This window comes from Carassius carassius, chromosome 45 (assembly GCF_963082965.1).
Source record: "Carassius carassius chromosome 45, fCarCar2.1, whole genome shotgun sequence".
In the NCBI taxonomy this organism is placed as follows: domain Eukaryota; kingdom Metazoa; phylum Chordata; class Actinopteri; order Cypriniformes; family Cyprinidae; genus Carassius; species Carassius carassius.
The window spans coordinates 20,180,594-20,200,975 of NC_081799.1; the positions used below are offsets into that span (position 1 = coordinate 20,180,594).

Sequence of the window (20,382 nt, forward strand, 5' to 3'; positions counted from 1 at the left end):
ACAAGCGTACAAAACATAACGTAAACATGAAAGTGAAGAAGAGAAAAGCAGTTGCTTACATTGTACTCCTTGAACAGCTGTAGATGGTCCTTCTTTAAGTATACACACACTGCTTTGAGGATGCATTCTCTTTCCATGTCTATGCTGTTATTCTGTAAAAAAAAGGCACAAAAACATTGATTATTTGACCATAGCATATCGATAACCAAGTATAACAGGACATACAATCTGTATGAAAGTTCAACCAATAATAAAAATTCTATCATTAATTACTCACCCTCGTGTCATGCTCGAAGACATTCGTTCATCTTTGGATCACAAATGAAGATTTTTTTTGATGAATTCTGAAAGTTTTCTGTCCCTCCATAAACAGCTATGCAACTGAGACTTTGATACTTCAAGAAGTATATAAAGAGATCATAAAACGAATCCATATAAATTGAGTGGTTTAGTCACATTTTTCTGAAGACTCGCTTTATATTATGAACCAATTTAATTTGGGATTTATTCACATATAAACATTCATCAACTCGCACATCAGTTGTGGTGAACGGAAGCTCAAGCATGTTTGTTTGACATGCGAGAACCAATGAGGTTCATTCTCGTTAAGCAGCACGTTTGAGCTTCTGTTTTTGGGCATCAAGCAGGTTCAGTTGACCTTCTGTTTATGTTTGCTGATCAATGTTTATATGCAAGTAAAAGCCTAAATTAAATCTGTTCATCATACTTTCGAACATCCAACTTGTTAAAGCATCAAAGTCTCAGTTGTGTCGCTGTTCATGAAAGGACAGAAATCTTTCAGAATTCATCAAAAAGATCTTAATTTGTGTTCCAAAAATGACCGAAAGTCTTACGGATTTGGAACGACATGAGGGTAAGTAATTAATGACATAATTTTCATTTTTGGCTGAACTAACCCTTTAAGAACATCACTAATACAACTTACCACATGAAAAAGTTTACTAAAGCCCAAACATGGGATGCTGTTTATTGCTCTTGTAAAACCTGTAAAATAAATATATATAAAAATCATTTTTACATAAATTTGTAGTGTTCTCCTCTTTACCTGAACAGATAAATCTCCTACAGATTGCTCAGCAGCAGTTGCCTGAATGAAATGGCTAATTTTATAACTGAAACGATCTAGTAAAATAACTATCAAATTGTATGAAATCAGAAAATTACATTATCCATTTCTATGTTGGTTATCGAAACATTAGGTATTTCCAAGCACACACTAATAAAACACTTTAAATTTTCCTTTATTTTATAACAGTAATAATGAGCCATTTTTCTTAACCCATTTAAGAACATTACTTAATACAACTTACCATGTGAAAAAGTAGACTATAACCCAAGCATATGATGCCATTTAATGAGCTCTTGTAAAAACCTGTAAAATAAAACAATGTTTACATAAATTTGCAGTGTACTTGTACAGATGTTTCACCTATTACATGCTCAGCAACAGTAAAACTATATATACGTACAAACACAAAACAATTCTGAAGAAAACGGGCGATCCTGCTCTACCGACGAAACCGAAGCTGATTAATGTCGCATTTTCCTGTGCAATATGCATTATAACTGAAATCAATATAAAATTTAAATGCTGCCCAGAAGAGAAGTTTCGATCATTATATTTCATACAAACAAATATCAAATTGTCTTTAAATCTTGCTCATTTAATTACAGCAACTGTAACAATAAAACTTACAATAATGTGCAGTAGCAATTACAACACACAGTGATAAGTTTAAAGTATAAATATCACGTTTAAGATCATAACTATAAAACATAACGAATTTGAACATGTAACAGGAGTGAGGGAATCACTTACGGTCACAGTATTCATCTGTGCAAAATTACAACGCGTGCACCCAAACCTGTGTAGTGATGGGATTTATGGCTCTTTGAGGGGATCCGGATCTTCACGATCCGTTCCTTTCAAAGAGCCGTTCAAAAGAACGCTGTTGCTTTTAAGAAGCCAGCTTGGGGGCATCTCAGTTTATCCTGGAAATAATCACTGGGAGGAATGATGAGGTGAGATTTGTAGTCAAATAATTAAAACTCAGATATCACACACCAATATCTGAGTTTGAATTATTCTGAAATATTGATTATTACCTCATTTGTCATGTGTGGACTATATTCCATAGGGTTGCACAAATCCCTCTGCTTAGACAGTGACATCACTATTTTGGATTTACCTTTAGTACAAAGTGTGTGTGTATGTGTGTGTGTGTGTGTGTGTGTGTGTGTGTGTGTGTGTGTGTGTGTGTGTGTGTGTGTGTGTGTGTGTGTGTGTGTGTAAAGCTACGTTGACTTATGTTATACCTAACGTTACTCAAATAAACATCAAAAACAAAGCCGGCTGGAATGAATTTCTGTGCAAAACAGCTTTTACCACAAACACTTCCACACAAGAACATTGTTATCACACAAGAACATTTTGATAGAAAACAAAAATATTTAAAGTAGATAAAATTAGAATAAATACATGGAAATGTCTACATACTACATACTATTACTACTGTAAACTTTGCAAATAGGACAACAGCCCCTTCAAGTCAATGAACAATAACAAAGTGGGCTGCAATGAACATGCACAACTAATAACTAATATCATCACGCTATAAAGGGTTGGTCTGCGCTGGGTGCGCCCCTCCCACTATAACTGTTATGTCTCGCGGAGGAGCTCATTTGTGTGAAACACGCATAGAAAAAAAGAACGACGGAAAGAACGACTCCCCTCCAGCCGCGACTCGGCTCCCATCGTTCATGTTTATGAGCCGTTCAAAAGAATCGGTTCGTTCACGAACGTCACAACTCTAATCCTGTGCGATCATAGTCAAATGACACAGGCCTAAAGCGCACGTGCTCTATACTGTATTCCACGCCGCCTGGCTGCTTGTTGATTTACATCAAGCATATAATTGTATTTACGTTGACATCATTGTTTGTTAATTCGTTTTTACATTAATTCGCAGTGTTCTCGTCTTTACTTGTACAGAAGCATCACATACAGTACGCTCAACAGTAGCCCGAATACGTTAACTCAAACAATCTAGTAAAATAACGCTTGCAACAGGAATTAGAACTAAGCAGCTACCGCATTAATGTTAAATTATGTACATACATGCAGGCGTTTATATCGATTTACTATGTTTTTATCGAGTATGAACATGTGACTAATATAGTGGTTCAAATATTCCAATAAGTGGTCAAATATCCGCTTAATTTTGAATTCTGACTGATTTAAATAGTTTTACTCTCTATCATCACAATGCAGACAAAGATAATAAATGATTTTTAAACTTACCAATTCTACAGCATTCCACCATGGACTGGACTCCCCCACATTAATGGCGCCCGCGGCAACTGACGAGGTCACGTGGATTTCCTGTCATCAGCGCATGCGCAAAAGTAGTAGTTTGACTCAAATCATTATTTTTCGTTGTTTCGACACAAATGAATTGAGCTATTTTAAGGTTGTATGGATTTAGTTCAGACTGATTTAAAATAATTGTGTACATCCCTTAAACTGATTAATTTTATTTGTTTCAAAATGCTCTATTTATTTTTATCGAACAACGCCCAGATATAATTTTTTTGAGTGTTGTCCTGAATAATAATGGTGTGCTGATGTGCAGCAATCACTATGAATGTGTTTACAGTAAATCTATTGATTTAAACCAGTGCTGTACTGTAACATTTTACAGACATTATGAATGTTTGTATGAACAGCTGGATAGAAGATCAGTCCTCTTCAGATGTAGAGAGCAGACAGGAGTGTGTGTGTGTGTGTGTGTGGGTGGGTGTGCGTGCGTGCGTGTGTGCGTGTGTGTCTCTGTGTGTGTGCGAGAGAGAGTGTGTACAGTATCAGGATGGAGTGCGTTACCCTGACAACAGCAGCTGCTGTCAACATCTCACTCTCTGACAAAAGTGTTAATTGCATTCCATCTCTCTCTCTCTCTCTCTCTCTCTGATAAAGACACTTATCAAACTGAAGCTCACTTATTAGCATGATTAGGCTTTATTAAACTCCTGGGTATCTCAATCCGTTGGTTTATTTATTTATTTATTTATTTTTTTTTCAGGAAACTCTCCCCTGTATTATTTCATATAATGTGGTCTCACAAGAGGAGTTGTATTTTGCTTTTGTGCTACTACTGGTAGCTAAGAATGAATCAAACTCCTGACCTATGCAAGCTCAAGTGTTTATTTAGCTTAGTTTTTGAGGTGTTTGGAGTTTTAAATCACCTGAACTAAAAGGTCATCCTAAAAGGTTAGGTTTAGTGAAGATTGTGATGGTCATCATTTCAAAAAAAGACTTGGGATTGAGGCAGTGTGTTTATTGTAAATAAAGTGTTTTTATTGTAATAAAGTGTGTTTTATTATAAATTAGGCCATGATTTTATGAGAACGAAGCAGGGACTAAATGTGTATGTTAAAACATCTGTGTGCTATACATAGCCTTCAAAAGTTTGGGGTCAGTATGATTTTTTTTTCAAGAAATTCATACTTTTATTCCACAAGGATGCATTAAATTAATCTAAGGTTAGAGTGAAGACATTTATAATGTTACAAATATACATATATATATATATAAAATAAATATGACTATTTTGGATTTATTATTCATCATAGAAACCTTTAAAAAAGTGGATTACGGTTTCCACAAAAATGTTAAGTAGTTTTAAAATGTTAACTGTTTTAAATATTACTGTATGAAATATTTTAGGTAGCAAATTAGCATATGAGAATAATTTCTAAAATCACACTAAAAATTCAGCTTTGTCATCGCAGAAATAATTACGTTTTAAAGTATATTCAAGTGTAAAAGAGTTATTTTAAATTGAAATGATATTTCACAATATTGCTGTTTTGGTTAACTTATTTCAAAAATATTTTACAAATCTCCAGCTTTTTTAACATCAGTGTAATGGTTTTACAGAACAAGAGAAACTGTAAACAAAAATCATTCAGTGACTTGTTAGACATCATTATAAGTGATGTCTGATTCACAGATCAATCATTGTTTTGGACAGATTCGCATAATGAACAGTTAGCTAAATATTTATTTTACCACAATGCTTGATGTGAAGTGCAGTGACATACAGCCAAGTATGGTAACCCATTCTCAGAATTAATGCTCCGCATTTAACCCATGCAAAGTGCACACACACACACCATGAACACACACCCAGAGCAGTGGGCAGCCATTTATGCTGCGGCAGTTGGGGGTTCATTGCCTTGGTCAAGGGCACCTCAGTCATGGTATTGGCAGCCCGAGACTCAAACCCACAACCCTAGGGTTAGGAGTCAAACTCTCTAACCACTAGGCCACGACTTCCCATGTGAAGTTTACATTCACATTGATGTGAAGACTTCTTATGAATGGCTACATTGACTATAGTGAATCAGACTTCTCAATGTTTGTAGTTCACATTGCAGACAGGCCGCTGTCAGAGGTGAGCTTGATCGTTACTATTGATCTCACGCCATTGTTCAGTGAACACATTCTCACACACACACACACACAAACCAATTAACTGCTCACAGGATGTCATCAGAGCCAAGGGAACAGAGTCAAGTTGATTCCGCTCAGTGTTTTCGTGTGTCATTTAGGGTGACACGTGTGTGATAACTCTACAATGAAAAGCTGAATTTCCCCTGCTCTTACAGAGTGTAAAGTTAAGGGTTGAAACTGTATTGTGGGATATGCATTAGAAGGCATTGTGTGGCCTGGCTTTGCTACTGTGTTTAAAGGAGAGGGGAAAAATGTGAGATTGCTAGAGGGAGAAACTGAGAAATCGGCTTTACAGGAAGAGAAAGGAAACCAGTAACCTGTCATTTCGACACAGTTAAAGCACCTCAAGAGCTCCTGCTATCAGATTAAGAAACTGGGGCACACGGCTCCCCTATCGGCTCTTCTGTAAGTATATTCGTCCTCGACGCCTGGCCTTTCGTTGCACCATCTCAAATACAAAACGGCATGGGAAAGCAGTGCTACTGAGTTAATAATCTCATTCTAAATAACCTGAAACATTTTGTCCTCATTCTCAAGACAAATACAGCAGCACATTAAGTGTGACTTTTTGTAGAAATGTAATTTACTCCTGCTGAAGTGTATGTTTAAGTAAATGGGAGATTGCTGCAAAGCCGGGCTCTGACAGAGACGTGCACGTGCATGTGTGTGTGTGTGTCTGCTGCAGTATGCACACATACACACACAGTTATTTTCCTTTTGTCACTGAAGACAAGCTGTCTTATACTAGCACTGCTCACATGCAAAGGAACGGATAAACAAGTACTTCGCAAATCTCTGCAATGTGATGTGACTTACATGATTCGGACTGAAGGGATGGGAAAAATGAGTGGAGATTGTGATGTGATGGGTTTTTCTTAGTCTTTTCCGTTTTTTGTCTCAAATTAATAAATATCTAATTATAATTATATATTTTTATAATGTATAAAAACATTTTAGTATAATTTATGCATTTTTATAGTGTATAACGTATGAATTATAATGTTTAATTTTACAGTAAATAATAATTGTATGTATGTGTTAATAATAATTTGTAAAGTACTATACATATTTTTCTGATAATGTTTTATTTCTATTAATTTAAATTTAAATACTGTATTTCTTACATTTATAAAGTATATATATATATATATATATGTGTGTGTATGTAAAAATATAATTTTTATAATATACTAATATGTAATAATATGAATTATCAAAATTTATATCAAAATAACACATTTACATTGTTATATATATATATATATAATTTTAAAATATACGTAATAATAATAATAATATATAGTAATGTGTAATAATATAAATTGTTAAAGATTCTTCATGTAAACAGATTATTTATGTTTGTTTAAATTATAATCTTAATTGTTTTATTTTAAACGTTTTTTTAAATGTGTGTACAACATGTTTATATGTATAATTTTTATATATATAAATATATGTAGATTACATTTTTTTATTTCTTTTATACATTACTTGTAAAAAGATTATACATTTACATACATACATACATACATACATACATACATACACACACATATATATATATATATATATATATATATATATATATATATATATACATATGTGTGTGTGTGTGTGTGTGTGTGTGTGTGTGTAGTTAAATATAAAAAAGGACCAGAGTAAAGTAAATTTAACTCCAATTCAATCAAATAATTGTACATTTAGATACTTACTTCCTTGTGCTAGTGGTTTAAAAATCAGACAGCTCATTAATCTTTGCTTAGACAAAACGAACACTCTCTCTCTCTCTCTCTCTCTCTCTCTCTCTCTCTCTCTCTCTCTCTCTTTCTTTCTCTGACTCTCTCTCTCCCCACCCACTCGCTGTGTAAATTGTAGCTCGTCACACTCCACATTAAGTCCACGACTGGCAATGCCTGCAGGACCTCAGATCTGCAGTGTGTCATCTCTAACTGGGTCAGAACTCACAATAGCTGCATCTCGCCTTTTGGCTTGATGTAGCTTCTTTTATTCATTGCTAAACTGTTTACTTATGGTACTTGATTTAACACACAGACAGTAACAGACTGTCATACACATAAATACACTCACAGAGAGGCATTTTGTAATAAAATGGAGCTTCTGTTGGAAAATAGCCCAGACAAAGCCCACAGGAGAGCAAGAGCATCAGGAGCAGCTCACAGGGGCATTTGAATATCTGTAATCTAGAGGGAAGCATCATACTTGTAGCTGCTCTTTAAGGCTTGTGATTTTGCACTGCAGGAATAGTTCACCCAGAAATGAAAATTATAATTTACTCACAAGCTTGTTCCAAACCATTCTTTCTATAGTAAAGTGTGCTCCTGGTATTGTTTTTTTTTTTCTTACAATGAAAGTGAATGAGGAAGTATATTAAAAGACAGTATATGATATATATTTTGAATAAATGTGAGTATATACTGTAATTGTATGTAATTTGTAAGAACATATAATCTGAGAATTACCGGTATTAACTTAATTTAAATTTTTATTAATTAACATGTATAACAGTCCAAATGTATGAAGCATGCATACAGTTTTTATTTCTAACAAAACAACGAGTGAGAATTTTTTTAAATATAAATTCTATTTAAACACTTTTTATAATAAAATATATATTTCTCTATATATTCACTCTCTACACTCTAATAAACCAATTCTATTTAGAAGTGTGGGAATTCTAGACAACTGAGCGCTTCTCTAGTTTTAAATGACATAGTGGAATTCCCTTCTTATTTGAGGCCTGTGCGATATGTTCTTGTTACAGGAAGTGAGACAAATTCCACCCCTCCATTTTAGTCATTGCGTAGAAAAGAGAGCAAATGACATTTCCAATCAAATGTGACACAGACGTCTCCTCTGAGAGGCATGGCAGAGCATGTGGCGGCCCTGGCAGACATTATTCCTCATAAAGTTTTACGACCTGCATATTCTGTGTTATCAAACCATTAGCATGTAATCAGTACTTACTGGTACACGAGCAGCAGGCCAATCAAAACTGCACGTGACCAGCAGGAATAGCTGCACTAAATCAGTGAGTTCCTACTGAGCCTGATGGCCAAAACAAGATTTTGTTAACCATGCCCATAATGTCTCATTAAGACATACAGTTGCTACTGATTAACTGTGTTTAACGCTCACCAATTAATTAGAGTTTACAAAGATGTTTACCTGGCCCTAATTATATTGTATTTTGTGATTTTAGGGCCTCGGTTTCTCATAACATCCACAGGGGCCCTGTACATCTTGGATGTGCAGAAGGAGGACGAATTATTCAACTACCGCTGCATGACGAGACATCGCTACACATCTGAGACCAGACAGAGCAACAGCGCACGGCTATTTGTGCCAGGTAAAAGTTTTTAATTATATATTATTCGTCTGTCAGATCAGACATTCATCTTTTCTGCTGTTTTAAAGTTTCATTGAAAGCCAGAGACTTGTTTGTGTTAGCTAGACTAGCTACCGACCGCCGACAGTGAAATTACAAGGAGACTTTAATAAAATTAGTAAAATTTTGTAAAAAGTGACTTGCAGAGTATTCATGGTATGTTATAGTCATGCTTTTCCAGTTGAGCTATGATACTAAGTTTGTGATTTTCAATTTCCACTGGATTTTAAACATGTTTTGTGAGATTTCAACTGATGTTGTGGGAATGTAAGATTGAAAATGGTCAATTCAGGTAGATGGATGGATGGATGGATGGATGGATGGATGAATGAATAGTTGGATGGATGGATGGATGGATGAATGAATAGTTGGATGGATGAATATACAGTATAGATAAACATTTTAAATTCAATTTGGACGGATAGATGGATGGATAGATAGGTGGACGGATAGATTTAATAAAATTACATACTAAAATAAATTAAATTAACAATTTTCTTGTTATAGATCCAACAAACTCAGCACCTGCGATCCTCGATGGGTTTGAAAAGCGGGAGGTCATGGCATCCCACAGAGTGGAGCTCCCATGCAAGGCCTCTGGACACCCGGCACCAAAATACCGCTGGCTAAAAAACAACAGACCACTAGAATCAGACTCCCGTTTCCATCAGAGCGCAACGGGCCTGCTGATCGAGAGAGCCCAGCCCAGTGACACCGGCAGCTACCTGTGTGAGGTGTGGAATGGCTTTGGGAACACAGAGGTCATAGGTCGTCTCACGGTAAAAGGTAGAACTCAAGTTTCTCCTGCCATATTTTTTTTTTATTGATTTTGAAATATCTCATTGATAAAGTTAATGTAAGCAATGTCACTTTGTTGTTCCAGAACCTCTTAAAGTGGTGGTCAGTCCTCGAAAGGTGAAAGGCAGCGTGGGTAGCCAAGTGTCACTAACCTGCAGTGTGACTGGCTCAGATGAGTACGAGCTCTCGTGGTACCGCAACGGCGACAAGATCAACACCGGCACCAACGTGCAGATGAACGGGATCAATAAGGAGTACCTTGTGATGGACGGGATGGCAAAGAGTGATGGAGGAGTATACCAGTGCTTCGCCAGGAAGGCCAAAATGTCAGCTCAGGATTTTGTGCAAGTCATTTTAGAAGGTCAGCACCATCCCGACCTTTTAATTTTGGTTCTTTTTTGATTCTTAAACTTAAAGTCCACTTAAACTTTATCCACAGATGGAACCCCTAAGATCCTGTCCGCCTTCAGCGAGAAAGTTGTTGGTCCAAACGAGTTTGTCTCCCTGATGTGTCATGTCAAAGGAACTCCACAGCCTGCCGTCACCTGGACGTTGGATGATGACGTTGTCACAAAGGACAGTCGGCACCGCATCGGTCACAGCATAACGGCAGAGGGGAATGTGGTCAGCTACCTGAACGTCTCCCACACCCAGGTCCGGGACAGCGGGGTCTATCGCTGCACCTGCAACAACTCGGCGGGGATGGTCTCCTACCAGGCTCGAATAAACGTAAGAGGTGCTTGTCAGATCAACTCCTCCAAAACACACACATATATTTCATTTTGCTCATCTCAAGTTCGTACATGAGACGAGGGCCTGACTAACATCTGCTCTTGTTTTATTTCTGTTGTGCTTTCTGTTCTTTTATTGCTTTTTGGCCATGTTCCCTCTTTCATATGGATTGATGTGCATTTGTGTTCTTCTGTGGGTTTCCAACCACACTCTTAAAAATAAAGGTTGTTTATTAGCATCATTGGTCCCATGATGAAACTTTAACATCCATTGAACTCTTTATAGAAGGTTCTTTAATAGTGTAAAAAGGTTATTAATATATTCTTTATAATAAGAGGGGCATTTACACAACACAGTTTTTAACTAAAAAAAAAACTTTTTATGTGCTTTGTTCATTTACATGACATATGCGTTTTGGACGCCTGAGAATGCAAACTTTTTTAAACAGTTTCAAAGTGCAAGTTTTTGAAAATAATACCATTATTGTGCAGATGCATAGTGTTTCTTTACAAAGTTACATCGCCGACTACTGGCGTGGCATGCATATACTGACTTTTTAGTCATTTTTGCAGATACGTGTGAATGGGGACCATTTTGACAACACTGACGTCTGTACATAAAACTGTTCTAAAATGCAAAGGAAGACGTTTTTGGTTTTTAGTACATTGTTGTCGTTAATGTATCCACATAAAATTTAAGCATATTCATTGAAAAGTTATTTACATTAGCTTTAAAAGTCGTAAGCCGTTTACATGGCAGGAACATTCCCCAGGAACTAGGGACTTTGGGCTGTTACTCTGTGTGTTTCCACCGCAAGAACCAGGATCTAAATAAAGTTCCAGGTAAAAATTTGCCCCTCAGAAAATCCCTGCTCTCAAGGTACTTTTTCAGAGGTCTGGATCTTTCATTGTATTTCAACCACCATTTATTTGCATATATTTATTTTTAAGATATTTTGTCATGAAATGTAGTTTTAAAAGTATTTCACAAGAGAATGTAGTTGTTTAAAAATCAAATCTGTGGTTTACTTATAAAGACAGCATCTATTTGAAAATGTGCTTCACTGATTTTGGAGACGTGAGCTCCACGCAATCAGAGGGCACTGATTGCTGATGTTTCCCGATGAGACCAGCCTCAACTCGGCTAGTCCTTCTGACATTTGCCGTTGGCTATGATGTCTCTGTAATGGTTAAACATAAGATAAAATTAGTTTTGAGTAAGTCTAACAGGAAATCTTTGGTCTTTATTCAATTAATCTATTAATCTGTTCAAATGAAAATGAAAAGAGGCAATGTTTGATATACAGTATTTTGTTTCTTTGTATTGTATGTATGTTCCTTGAACTACCTTTCTGAGGCTATTAATATCTTTAAATGAAAACGAAAAGATTCAGTGGTGTTTGATATCATTGTAAATACATTGATATAGATATAATTGTAAATACAGTGAGGAAAATTTGCAGTAGCCAAGGCGAGCTGACTGAAATTGTCAAGTATGCTGCTGTTCCATTTGAGGAATTACCGGATTTGCGGCATCCCATCCTTGGGAGTTCACAGTCCAGAGTCGAACTTGCAAACTCCGTACTACTGAGGACGCAAGTTAGAAATTTGCGTTCTTGGTATTGAGAAACGTGTGCAGACCTCCATCACCAGACTATTTGCCTGTTCTACACAATACCTTGGATGCGATTGAAAAACAGACAGCAACAGGACTGGGGGAAAAAGTTCCTGGGACAAATTGTTCCAAGTAATTTCAATAGCCACTCACTGCAGAACACAAGATCCAGGGGGCATGGTTGGATCCATCTAGGGGGTGGATACGGATAGGTTTAGGTATATATAAGGTGGGAGGAGATGGATCTGGATCCAACCACACCCCAAGGCTCTTGTGTTCTGTAGTGAGGACCATCTCTCTAATTTAAGTGGACAAGCGGCTGTAATGGACAGATGGACAGACAGACAGACAGACAGACTGATTTATTCATTCTTTGAAATGTTGGGGAACCCAAAATGGTTTTTCTATGGCATCGCTATAAAAACTCTCTTTTGGAACCTTATTTTTTAAGATTTCAGGGGCTGTAGTTCTTAAAAGTAATTTTAACATCTTTTAATTTAACGCTAAATGTTTCTTGATTTTTAATTGTGATAATTTTACTTTTTGCGTGTGTGCTTCATCATCAATTATTTATATTTTACAGTCTTTATCTTTCCCTTCTTTAGAAAAAATGTTGGAATTTTAGATTTACTAATTCTGCAACAACCTGGCAACCACCCACAACATTCTAGTATCACTTTTGCACTGACAAACACAACTCACATTTTATTTTTCTAGATTTGAATTTAATTAGAGTTTGCAGACCACACACAGAATAGGATATTTTCAACAATATGTACTTTAAAGAAAATATTTTTTTTTTACTTCAGTGATTTTATTTAATTTCAAGTACAGTTTATCTTTTAAAATATACTATTAAGGTTTGAAGTGCACCTTCAGTATAACACAAGGGTGTATAAAGGGATGAAATGTGTGAGAAGCAAGCCATTTGGGAGTATCAAAATAACCATCCTATACGTTTACTTTCTGTTTCTTTGATCTTAGAAAGGCCCTCATCCATAGACCATAAATCTATATTTCTTTATAATTTTTGTGCTACATTTACTGCCAATTGGATTTTCATCCCAATGTCAATATTCTTTTAAAGAGAAGTGTTTCTTTTTTGTATCCTGAAGGTCCTGCTGACATACGACCAATGAAAAACCTCACAGCAATAGCTGGCCGGGACATGTACATTCACTGCCATGTGATTGGCTACCCATATTACTCCATCAAATGGTACAAGAACTCCAACCTTCTCCCTTTTAATGACCGTCAACGGGCGTTCGAGAACAATGGCACGCTGAAGCTGCTGAACGTGCAGAAAGAACTGGACGAAGGAGAGTACAGCTGCCATGTGCTGGTTCAGCCCCAGCTCTTCAAGAACCAGAGCGTCCACATCACTGTGAAAGGTAGCGATACTTGACTTCTGGAATAAAATGAGTGAAATGATGTCATTAGACTAGCTAGTTCATTTGGTAGAGCAATATTTACCAATGTTCTCTGGTTGTCGTCAGTGCCTCCCTTCATCCAGCCTTTTGAATTCCCACGTTATTCCATCGGCCATCGCGTCTTCGTGCCCTGCGTTGTGCGCTCAGGTGACCTTCCCATCTCTATCACTTGGGAGAAAGATGGAAAGCCCATTAATGCCAGCCTCGGGGTGACCATCGACAACATCGACTTCACCAGCTCCATGCGGATCTCCAACCTCCAGCGAGTGCACAATGGCACCTACACCTGCATTGCCCAAAATGATGCCGCCGTCGTCAAATACCAGAGTCAGCTCATTGTTAGAGGTAAGACTGCATGTTTAGCATCTTATTTTGGACTACAAAAAAAATACAATAAAAAAAGACAAAACTTGAATGGGAATTTGTGGGTTTTTTGTAGTTCCACCAAGGTTCAAAGTGCAGCCTCAAGACCAAGATGGAATCTATGGTAAATCTGTCATCTTGAACTGCTCTGCGGATGGAGAGCCGCGGCCAACTATTGAGTGGAAATACTCAAAAGGTACATAGCTTAATTGACAACTGGAAATTTGTATGCAAAAATCCCTTTCCTAATTGGTATTTTGTCTTGTATATATATATATATACATTACATCAGTATACATTTACTTGGGAAACACAGTTGTGTAAGATAATAATGCTTTTTTTTCATATAAGTCGTGAAGGCACATGCAGCAACTGTTTGGTTACCAGTATTGTTCCAAATATATTATTTTGTGTTCAACAGCAGAAGAAATCACATACAGTGTCATTGGTTACAATAATGTAAATCAAACATCAGAAAGAAAATCACTTAACGTCCTTGACTGAATCACTTTTGTGAAATAAAGAAAAATGAATGTATATTGAATTTATACAGTGAGACAGTCTATTTGCAAATTTTCTTTATACAATATAATATTTATTATTCAGTGCTTCAAGTTTTTCAAGTAGGCCGATTGTTTTATGATCTTTGTTCTGTTGTAGCCTAATTTGTGACCGTTTACTGGTCTTCAGTAAGCTTATTTTTACTTAGGCTAGTATTGTTTTTTGCTATATTGAAATTGGTAACAAAAAATTCTGAAGTTTAGTTCATCTAGAATTTTGATATGGGATAAAAATCCTATTTAAAGCTTTATATCATTATTGTGATGGGGCCCTGCAGTAAGTCATAGCTCCAGGGCCCAGTGTGGTCCCTGATGATAAAAGTAACAATATACTCTGAAATTTAGTTTCATGGCTATTTTGAGGATAGCTTTTTCGTTTTCAAGAATAAGTGGCAACACTTTACTGTAAGGTTTCATTTGTTAACATTAGTTAACAAGATTAGTTAACAAACTAACAATGAAAAATACTTCTAAATCACTGATTAATCTTGATTCCAACATTTACAAATACATTAATAAAATTATAAGTTGCATCTATTAATATTATTTAATGGACCTGAGCTAACATGAATTAACAATGAACCGCTGTGTTTTTATTAACTTTAGCAAAGATTAATAAATACTGCAACAAATTGCTCATTTATAGTTAATGTTAGACAATGCATTAAATAGTTAACAGTGGGACCTTATTATGAAGTGTTGCAATAATAAAAAAAAATTAGATTTTTGCCAGTGGAGAAAAAACTTCTTTCATAATAATAATAATAATATAGAAATACTGGTAATTGAAATACATTTTTCTTGTTTTTTTTTCCTTTTTTTTTTTTTTTTACTTAACATCAAAATCAAAATTACTACTTGATAACTTTTGATATTAACAAGAATATACTGTATAGAAAAAAACTCTAGATATAGATAGATATATAATGTATCTAGATCTTTTTACTGAAAATCAGTACAAAATGATACTGTCACTTTTTATTTGTAATAAACTTTGCATGTCATGAATAAAAAAAAAAATTGCCAGTGTTAAAAAAAAGGAAAAGTAACTGTAACTGAAGTTTTTTTAGCAGGTTTTCTAGAAGATGTCTTCCTCTCTCTCTGTGCCAGGTGCTGGGGTGCCCCAATTTCAACCCATCGCTCTAAACTCGGGCTTCAGGGTCCAGCTGCTTGGGAATGGCTCACTGCTTATTAAGCACGTTCTTGAGGAGGACGCAGGTTATTACCTGTGCAAGGTCAGCAATGACGTGGGAGCCGATGTCAGCAAGTCCATGTACCTCAACGTGAAAAGTAAGAAACAATATTGTACAGATACATAAGATTGTTTAATTTTTTAGTTCTGCTAAAATTCTAACCATTCATTCGTACATGAATATTTAGGTGTCTTTTAAGAGGTATATAGTTGGTGAGACACTTTTGTCCATTGCACCTGAAGCAAGATTGGATGTTATTAAAGGTGCTGTATGTAGGATTGACACCAAGTGGTTGAATTAGGTAATGCAGTCAAAATATTGGAGAGGGGTTTTTTTTCACCCGGCCCCTCCTCCTCAGACTTGACGGGCACGCAGGTTGCCAGATTGGCGACACCAACAGGAATGAGCCAACTAGAGAATGAAATGGCAACCCAGGGTGCTGAAATTCAATTGGGTAAACTGGCCGTGGGTGGGTTTAACAAATCAAAACAGAGACCGACATTACGGCCCGGAATGCACTTTTTCTGAATAACTGACTTTAACATTGTTTTTCATGTTTCTTAAATATCTGCAAACATATAATGGTATTTTTATGCTTTAGTAGAGTCAAAAACTTACATACAGCACCTTTAAGGCCACAGTGGAGAAAGTTTGCAGTGAGTGTAATGCGTGGGACTCAAACCTACAACCTTCTGGTTATTGCCACTCTTGATCCACCTGCAAAACCATCCATTGATCCATTTTTTGCAACATTCTTGTCAATATTATGATTAAACAAGAGTGGATTGTGTCAGGTGAGAAGGTTTCTGCAGTGGAGTCTCTTTGTCTGCCTCAGACGCGTGTGGGTGTTTATCCACGAGTAGCCAAAAACCTTTTTCCCCCTCATTACACTGTGAACTCCAGTAGGAGCTGACATGTGGAAAAGCGTGTGCTTTCAGTGTTCTTAATGTGTGTATGCATGTCTCTGTTTCCACCCACTCTCTGTTACACTCGGTTACCACACACATACAGTATAAACGCACAGGGAGAGAGAGAGAGAGCAGTAGAGATTACCTCAGACTATAATTTCATCAAATTCTTCTTCATGATGCTTGTGTAAGAGGTATTCAATTACAAACTCTCCAAAGAAGATGATAGGAACAAAAATAGGAAAAGTGGTGTTTTTTAAAGACAACATGAAACTTGTCCACAACCCATCTTACATCCATTTGACAAAATCTTTATTTATTTATTTTGAATGCAGTTAATCGAGATTAATCATTTGACAGCACTAATAATTTATCATGTTTATTTGTAGTAACTATTGTAGTATTTATATTTAGTCTACTGTTCAAATGTTTGGTGTCAGAAAGATTTTCTGTTTGTTTTTGAAAAGTCTCCTTTCAAGGCTGCATTTGTGACAAGAAACAATATTATAAAATTGTACAGTTTAAAATTGTATTTATTTGCTTATGTATTTGTTTTTATTTTATTTTAAAATGTAGTTTATTCCTGTGATGCAAAGCTGAATTTACAGCATCATTACTCCAGTCTTCAGTCTCACATGATCCTTCAGAAATCATTTTAATATGATGATTTGCTCAAAAAACATTTATTATCATTAATGTTGAAAAGAGCTGTGCTGCTTAATATTACTGTGGAAATCATGATGCATTTCAAAAGAAGAAGAGAACAGCATTTATTTGAAATGTAAATAATCTGTAACATTATATTATTACACTACATATTTATTTTTTATAATTAGTATTGATCCCAAATTCTTATACAGTATATATTATATTATATTATATTATATTATATTATATTATATTATATTGACTCCAATTTTTGTGCAGTAGTTTATTTGTTTGTTTGTTTATAAAATTTGAAATGCAAAATAAAATATAAAAAATATAAATATTTATTAATAAGATTTATATTATATTTTTTTAAGGTTTATTATAATAAAAGGTAAACTGGGTATATAACTGGGTATATATTAGAATCCAGGTAAACTGGGTCAACTTCGATTTAATGTTGACTTCAAGTATGTTTGTTTAAAATGTAGTAAAATCTTTGCACCTTATTGTGTGACTCAAATAAATGCTAAAAACCATCTGATTAAACAGCATTTTCTACAGTGTGTGACACAACAGTTAAATGAACTGTTTTAATGTCGGGTTATCTGACTATTCCCTGTCTGCCTATGTATGCGGCAGCGGCTGTGTTCTCATTTGATCAGAGTGTGATGTTAGAGAGGCTTATTTTCACACCCTGCTCTTATCAGTACGCAGCAGGAGCTTCCCTGCAGAGCCACTCTCTCTGCCCAATACAACCTCTTCTTCATCCTCTTTGCTTTCCTTCCTCCCTCCCTCACTCTCTCTGTCTCTGTTCTCTCTGCCGCTCTCCTTCTCATGTCGTGTAACAACACACACTCACAAAACTCTGTTCTCCTATAGATCGATCAGGCTGAGATGTGAAATACTGTGTTGTGTTTGTGGGGAGAGATCTGCTCCCGGAGGCACGGCTCTGTTGTTGTGGCTCGCTCGTGTAACTCGAGTCTCCCTGAGAGGTTTGTTTCAGAGTCCACTGTGATCTCTCCAGTTTACCGCAAACGAGCTCCTCATTGAGATCAGCCGTGATCTCCTGCCCCCCTGGCCACAGAACCGAAGGAGAAAATTCTATCCTTCTGGAAGAAAACACAAAAAATAGTTGAATACATTACTCAAAATTTAAATCTAATTGCTAGGAAAAACATACACAGGTTTGAGTTTGTTTTTTAGAATTAAGAGATTAACTTCTTAACGGGAAGTTCATATTTAAGAGTTGATTTTGAAAGATCTCTCTTATTTAACTGTGTTTACAGTATATACATATATACTACAGAATTAGTAATATGTAATAGTAATAGTAATAGTAATATGGTCCTAGTATATGCTACTTAGAAATTATGAACAAAAGCTGACATGTTGCTGCTTGATCGTACAGTGCAATATTCAGGAAATTCTGCTGATGAAAAAAGCTATAATGATCCCATGAAACTCTATATATAACAAGACATAATAGAGCGTCACGTCAGTGGATGTTTTACCATGATCCCTCCCATCTTTCGCTCTGATTGGCCACGCGTTTTTCCATTTTCAGCGTCATGATGCGGCTCATCCTCCACGCAATGCCCAATGGTGCAGTAAAGGAGGATATCAGGCTGTGGTGAACACAGCCACTTAACCAGTCAGCTCACTGTTTACCCCGGTGCATCGTGGGGCAGGAGCTGCTGTACACATGCGTGTAATCTGCCTGCCGGCCCAGTGAGGCGGAGGGTCTTGGCCTACATCCTGCACACACGGCCCTGAGCGCTGATGTGATAGGGGATGATGGGTGCCCTCAGAAATCCTGCAGGGAGCCAGGAGCCGCTATGAGACTGAGACAGGAGAGACATTACACTGCAGGACAACTCTGTCTCCAGATACACTCGTTCTGGCTTCATTTGTAGCATTATAAGGCCAAGAAATTAAGCAAATGAGAAACATAATCATTTTGTCATGTTGCGACAAGCTGTCACAGTTTCTATATTTTTCATATAAACATAAATATTAAATATATAAAATGTAGTTAACACAGTAAGGCCATGTGTCCACCAAGGCGTTTTTATTTTTTCAGTTGTTCTCAATGGGAGCGCCGTGTTTTTTAAAACATCAGGAGCGACCGGCACACCCTGCTTGCACTACGACTAAACAACAATACAGAAGTTAATATTGCATGTCTTCCAAGGATTAATGCCTTTACCAAATGGAATTGTCGGATTACCATTTTACTGTTATTACTGTTATTATAAAAATAATTATCAAAAAAACATTTCATTTGCAATGCATCTGCGAGACGTGTGGAAGCGGATGAAACCGGAAGCCAGGCGCAAGGTGGATATACCAAGGCTGAATTTATTTATGTGTGTGTATGTATGTATATATTATATATATATATATATATATATATATATATATATATATATATATATACATTATTTTATAAATTTATATAAAAATATATTTTTGTAACAAAACAAAAATATTTTTTGCTGTTTTATGAGTTGTTTTGTGTTTTATAAATTAAATGGCAAATTCCATTGTAACAGTCAGTGCATGTCACTGAAGGTAATTAATTTTTTTTTTTACTTTAAGGAACAACTATATATTAATAAAAAAAAAGAGAAAGAAAAAAGAAGAAATGATTAGCTCCTGTCTGCCCTATTTTTGCTTTTTGCTTTAGATACTTTTTTTCTGTATAGGGGAAACTGGATCATATCCCTGCATCTGCACCCAACATACGGCAAACGTGTCTCCGATTCACAGATTTATGTGTGGATTGATAGTTTGGGGTCAAATGTCATAAAGCTGTGCAAAGCAAACTGTCAATTTTGACCCCTCGTGACCTAATTAGACTGATTAGTTTGACAGCCTCTCCAGCCTTATACACATCAAGACGGTAAACAAACACAATCCTTTTTCCCTTTGCCCTATTTGTTTCTTATCCTGAAAAAGCAGAAGATTACCAGCATCATCATCCTCCCAGAGAAAGACATTCAGCTCGGATCCATGATACAAACATGCAGGCTCGTAACTGCTCTCCTCTGAAAATCAATTCTGGATGTTTGTTCTATTCTTGTCCTCCTGACAGCACCCTCTTACAGCTGGGGGAGAGCAGGCAGGCCGGAGCTGGTTGGCATGGTAACGAGTCCAGGTGAAAGGGAGATGCAGGCATGGGCTCTCATGGGAGG

The 20,382-nt window shown here is 36.2% G+C and overlaps 1 protein-coding gene across 2 annotated transcripts in view; it reads left to right on the plus strand.

The window, feature by feature from the left end:
* The window catches only part of LOC132127184 (cell adhesion molecule DSCAM-like), a 76,963-nt gene that overhangs the window by 35,047 nt on the left and 21,534 nt on the right, over positions 1-20,382 (plus strand). The window contains exons 4-11 of one of the 2 annotated variants that reach the window (XM_059538877.1): positions 8,754-8,900; positions 9,447-9,725; positions 9,823-10,098; positions 10,177-10,473; positions 13,199-13,474; positions 13,580-13,858; positions 13,953-14,072; positions 15,547-15,726. In XM_059538877.1, coding sequence (XP_059394860.1) covers positions 8,754-8,900; positions 9,447-9,725; positions 9,823-10,098; positions 10,177-10,473; positions 13,199-13,474; positions 13,580-13,858; positions 13,953-14,072; positions 15,547-15,726 — 1,854 coding nt within the window. Of the gene's footprint in view, positions 1-8,753; positions 8,901-9,446; positions 9,726-9,822; positions 10,099-10,176; positions 10,474-13,198; positions 13,475-13,579; positions 13,859-13,952; positions 14,073-15,546; positions 15,727-20,382 lie in introns of those variants that run through there. The other variant, XM_059538878.1, reaches the window with a different exon arrangement.